The 6,298-nt window shown below is 31.3% G+C and overlaps 1 protein-coding gene across 1 annotated transcript in view; it reads right to left on the bottom strand.

Annotated features, from left to right (window-relative positions):
* LOC115445119 overlaps positions 1 to 5,459 on the bottom strand; it is a 12,830-nt gene extending 7,371 nt beyond the window's left edge. The window contains exon 1 of the mRNA XM_030171222.2: positions 5,320 to 5,459. Coding sequence (XP_030027082.2) covers positions 5,320 to 5,459 — 140 coding nt within the window. The remainder of the gene's footprint in view (positions 1 to 5,319) is intronic.
* Positions 5,460 to 6,298: the final 839 nt, after the last annotated feature.

Genomic DNA, 6,298 nt, shown 5'->3' with positions numbered 1-6,298 from the left:
TTTATTTGAACGCGCTAATCTCAGGAACTTATGTACTAAAGCGATTTTTTAAGAAGTTATAGGAAGCTACACATTACACTTGTGTGCTATGGGCTAATTTGTATTCCGGAATAACATTTTCAGGCGGGCGGAGCTACAGGCAAATGTTAGTTTATTACAGACTTATACCGTACCTTCAATTCGTTAGCGTCTTTTAGTCTATTGCACAACACTTCTGGTCCTTTGGCTTTGTGGCAGTAGCTAAAGCGTTACACAGCAATTTGCACGAGTTATCCCCTCTTGATCGCATTTGACGACTAGACTCGGTGTTTTTTGCGACAGCAGCGGCGCACATTCTAGCTTCAGGAGTGGGAGTTGGTGAACCCACCACACGAGCGAGTTCCCTTTAGGACCATCGTCCAGTTGCTGTTTGACTGAAATTAACATATTATATCAATTATTTTATCTAGTAAATATATACACTAATTAGTGCACAATGTACACAAGAAATAAATGAGAACCAGCATTTAAACAGTTATAAGCTCACACCTTGTAATGTCACCAAAAACTCAGGCATACTATTGTTGAATGGGTACATTTATATTTGTTTAGGGTAACATTTGTTAATATGTAATTTAATTTGTTTTGTGGCAACACGCCTCCACTTCCTTCTTCCTGTCACGGGCTGCCGGCGAGCAGCCACAATAATGCTCAGTTCTTTAAGTTTATGTTTAAGATATCAAATTAAATAACAGTGATCCGTCATAGTGGTTTTATTAACATGGTAGCAGAGCGTGGTTGCCTGCAAATACAAAGAAGAAAAGAAGATATTTTCGCAAATAAAGTGGAAACGTGCTATATATGCAATAAGCAAAAATGGCGTTTACTAAATGCAATGACGCAGTTATTCCAATATTCGACGGATCGGATTATAGTAGCTGGAAAATACGTATACTTAAGTTTTTGGAGTTTAAGAAATGTAAAGAAGCTGCCATACGAATCAAAAATGATTCGGATGATGTTGCAAAGTGGGAAGAGATGGATATCCAGGCAACGAACTACATTTATAGTGCAATAAGCAACAAGCAACTCGAATATATATGCGACTTAGATTCCGCATGCAAAATATTGGCAAAATTTGATGAAATGTACCTGCAGAAATCATCGGCACTACAGATTATATGTCGCAACAATGTAGAAGCAATAAAATTATCGAACTATTCGCAAGTAAGTGTATTTTTGACGACTTTGAGAAATCAATAAATCAGTTAAAACAAGCCGGCGCGACGGTAAGTGAACAAGAAAAATTAAATTATATGTTAAAGGCCTTACCTCGTAATTACAGTCATATTGGAGATCTAATAGGCGTCTTACCAGAAAAAAAAGACAGAACTGTAGATTATTTGAAAAGTAAAATTATGTTAAAATCATTGGATAAAGAACCTGAAAAATGTAATGAACCATCACGCGACAACTCAAATGTTTTTAAAGCTCACACTAGTAGTTCTGCATCACCTAATAAAAACTTTAAATGTTTTACCTGTGGAAAACCTGGCCACATGCAAAGAGATTGTCGACACAGAAATGTTAACAGTGGTAGAGGAAATGGATTTATTAGATTTAATAATAATCGTGGACATCAACGTGGATCATATTATAATTCAAGAAATATTAGAGGAAGAACTTATAATAATAAATCCAGTAATGAGAGTGGTGGTAATAATTTCCTTGCAACTATTGAGAATAATAATGTTTCAACTTCAAGTAAAATATATAATATTGAGCAGTCTGGCCACTTAACTTGGTTATTAGATAGTGGTTGTACAGATCATATAATTAATACTGATGAGTACTATCATTCATGTGAAATATTACAACAACCTATTAAAGTAAAAGTTGGTGATGGAAGAATATTAGAAGCTACAAAGGTCGGAAAAATACAAACTTATTTTATGGTCTATGGAAAAAGTCTGAAGTTGTTTTGAACAATGTTTTCTATGTCAAAGAGATGAAAGCAAATTTATTGAGCTATTCAAAGATTACAGACAATCATAAAATTGTTTCCAGGGGACGACAATCAAAAATATATAACGTCTATGGAACTATTATAGCTATAGCAGTGAAAGAAGATAGACTGTATAAATTAAAAAGGAGTTATATAAATGCAAGTACATTACATGCTAATTTAGTGAAGAAATCAAGTATGACAGTGAAGGAGAAATTACATAGGATGCTTGGTCATATAAACTTTAACAATTTGAATACTATGTGTACAAGTGAATTATTGAAAGGATTACCAAAGGAGATTGAATGTAAGTACATGAAATGTGCTATATGTATTGAAAATAAAATGCATAACTTGCCATTTAAAAATAATAGAAAACGAGCACAGGATATATTAGAAATTGTACACACAGATTTAAATGGGCCACACAGAACTACAGGTTTTAATGGTGAAAAATATTTCTTAAGTTTTATAGATGACTATAGTAAGTTGGCAAAAGTTTATTGTATTCCGTCAAAAGATAAAGTATATAATTGTTTAATGCAGTATGTTAATGAGATACAAAATTTAACTGGGAAAAATATTAAAGAATTGAGATGTGATAATGGAAAGGAATACATTAATAAAAGAGTGTTTGACTTTGCAAGATCAAAGGGAATTATGATTAAATCTTGTCCGCCATATGTGCATGAATTAAATGGCACAGCAGAGAGGTTCAATAGATCAATAATGGATATGTCAAGATGTCTATTGGCAGAGGCAAAAGTGCATAAAAGATTTTGGCCTGAAGTGGTTATGGCCGCAGCTTATTTAAAGAATAGAACATTAACAAATGGCACTATAGAAAGGAAGACGCCTTATGAGATATTTTTCAAACAAAGGCCAAGCATTGAAAATTTAAGGATATATGGAAGTAAAGTATTTGTTAGAACACCAGAGGAAAAGAGAAAATGTAAATGGGACAGGAAAGCCGAGCTTGGCATACTAATGGGCTATACAGATGTTGGATATAGAGTATTAATAAACAATAGAATAGTTGTAGCAAGACATTGTGATATAATTGAAGATGATGTAATGTGTATTGGTCTCGATGATAATAGAGAAGAGAAAAATGATAAAAGTAATAGCCAGCCGAATAAATTGGAAGAGAAAATTATAGAAGAGAAGAAAGAGACTAATGCAGAAGAAAATAATGAGAAAATTAATGAAGATTTGAATGCTGAAACAAATGAAAGTTATGATGATAATAAAGTAGATTGAAACAAAGAAAATCGGCGTAAAATCAAGCCACCAACTCGGTTTGATGAAGAATTTGGTTATTATTGTATAACTGTTAACTATTGTGATGCTATGATTCCAGATAATTTTCAGGAGGCAATAACTAGCGATGAAGCAAAAGAATGGACTGAGGCTATGAATCGTGAGATGAACAGTTTGGCAAAAATGAGACCTGGAGACTTGTAAGTAAACCAGCAGACAAACAGCCTTTAGATGTGAAATGGATATACAGAAAGAAAGCCGAAAATAAATTTAAAGCTAGGTTAGTAGTAAGAGGTTTTCAACAAAAAGATTTTATTGATGATATATATTCACCCGTTGCTAAAATGCAAACTTTAAAATTGTTATTGTCTTATTGTTGTCAAAATAATCTTAATATACATCAGATGGATGTTGAAACTGCTTTTTTAAATGGTAAAATTTTATCTGAAGTTTATGTAAACCAGCCAATTGGTTATGATGATGGCACTGATAGAGTTTATAAATTAAATAAAACATTATATGGTTTAAAAGAAAGCCCTCGGGCTTGGTATGAATGTGTCAATAAGTTTTTAACTAGTCTTGGATTTCAGAGAAGTAAATATGACTTTTGTTTATATTTTAAATTGGATACTAATGTGAGTGTATACATTTTGTTATATGTTGATGATTTGTTAATATGTTGTAAAGATGAAAAGGTAATGAGTAATATTAAAAACAAACTGTTAAGTAAATTTACTATGAAGGATATGGGTAAAGTTAAAGAATACATTGGAATACATATTGATTATGATTATAAAAAGAATAAGACCATGACACTGAGTCAGGAATCATATATAGAATCATTAGCTAAGCGTTATAATATAATAAATACAAAGTTATATACTACACCAATGGAAGTAAATCTTAAACTAGAAAACTGTAATATTAAATGAGAATGTAAAATATAGAAATTTAATTGGAGCACTTTTATATATTAGTTCAGGTACAAGACCAGATATATCGTTCAGTGTTAATTATTTGAGTAGATTCCAAAATTGCTATAATGAGACACATTTTAAATATGCTTTGCGAGTACTTAAATATCTTTACTTAACAAAACATATAAAATTAATTTATAACATGAATATAAATTCTGATATGTTAGATTGTTATGTAGATGCAGATTTTGCAGGAGATATTGTCAGTAGGAAATCAACAACAGGATTTGTAATTAGACTGTTTGGGAATGTAATATTTTGGAAATCAAAGAAACAAAATTGTGTAACAAAGTCATCTACATTTGCTGAATACATTGCGCTGTCAGAAGCTGTTACTGAAATTAAATTTATAGTTTGTTTAATTAATGAGATTTGTCAGAAAGATTGTAAACCTGTAAAAATATATGAAGATAATATTGGAGCTCAAATTATTGCTAAATACGGAAATTTCACAAAAATTCAAAACATATTGAAGTTCATTATCATTTTGTTCATGAAAGTGTTAAAATTGGTTTAATTGATGTTATAAAAATTGCATCTGATCAAAATATAGCTGACATTTTAACAAAACCATTGGGAAGTAATAAATTTAATAAATTTAGAGATATGTTAAAGTTGTTGTAAAAGTAATTTATCTTTCAGATGGATATTATGTTGAGATAAATATTGGTTTAAATTGTTTAATTAAAAGATGATAATTTTAATATAAAAAAAAAAAAAAAAAAAAAAAAAAAAAAAAAGTAAGTTACAATTAATATGTTATACTGAAGGTAATGTTTATAGAGCTATTGTCTTGATATGAGTAGTGTATGATATGATTTAGTTAAAATATAAATGTAAGGAGGCATGTTGAATGGGTACATTTATATTTGTTTAGGGTAACATTTGTTAATATGTAATTTAATTTGTTTTGTGGCAACACGCCTCCACTTCCTTTCTTCCTGTCACGGGCTGCCGGCGAGCAGCCACAATAATGTAGTTCTTTAAGTTTATGTTTAAGATATCAAATTAAATAACAGTGATCCGTCATAGTGGTTTTATTAACATTTATAAATAGTGAATGTTAAAATAATAGAGGATAGAATCTTATATACATGCCTGTTCACTGTTTCTTCTGTTAGCACGAAGGTAAAGCCAAATAGCATTACGATGCAAATATCGCACAAAAATACCCTTACAGAAGACATATTGAGGTGGCTAAATGCAATGTCGGTATACTGATGAAAAACAAGATACATGCATTTATATAGACGGGTATTTTGTAGCAAAAGGTTTTTTTTAAGGTAACCACGATTATTTCACAAAATAAGACTTTATAGGTAAATATTTTTCCACATAAATTAAGTAGGTAAGTATAACATAATATATTGTGTTTTACATATATGGGCGTTGGCAAAATAATGGAAATTGAACGATACCGTCAATAAAAAAAAATAAGTTCCACTTCACTCTCCTTTCCGATGTACCAATTTGCCCGAAACAATGGAGTTTCCTTACAAAAACATCTGTGATATGCGTGTCAAATGTGTTCATAATTTTAGACATTCAAAACATTTTCTCCATGGACTAGTATGATTCGTAGGGTGAATTTTAAAATATTTCGATAACGGAACAGCTGTTGTCTACGAAAATCCTAAAACGTGCGTACACCATAGCATGGACACTTTGTTTTGATATGGGAGGACGGCTTGTTATCATTACATGTCCGTACAATACGCTGTTAGCCGATTGAGACAGCGTACCTGACACTATTCGACACCTGGAGTTCAGCGGATATAACATGTCGCATCTTAAATATCCATTGTTATATTGACACAAAAGAAGTGTTTTGGTTTTGTCATAGATTTAGTACTGCATGTATCTAGGTACTTTCATTAATATTCCGTACTTATATCCCTTGAGAGCAGTTCGAGTATATTTACTAGCACGTACCTACCTCTAGACGTACGAATCTTTACCCCGATAATATAATTTCTTGAGACTATGAAAATGTACTCTTCTAAGATAAAACTCCTTTATGAAATAAAGCCTATGAAATGCCAATAATTAACCCGTGGTGTTTTTTTAGATATACTTA

The sequence above is a fragment of the Manduca sexta genome, chromosome 28 (assembly GCF_014839805.1).
Source record: "Manduca sexta isolate Smith_Timp_Sample1 chromosome 28, JHU_Msex_v1.0, whole genome shotgun sequence".
Classification (NCBI taxonomy): Eukaryota; Metazoa; Arthropoda; class Insecta; order Lepidoptera; family Sphingidae; genus Manduca; species Manduca sexta.
Note: the sequence above shows the minus strand (reverse complement) of the source record. Positions and strands in the feature narration are given on the sequence as shown.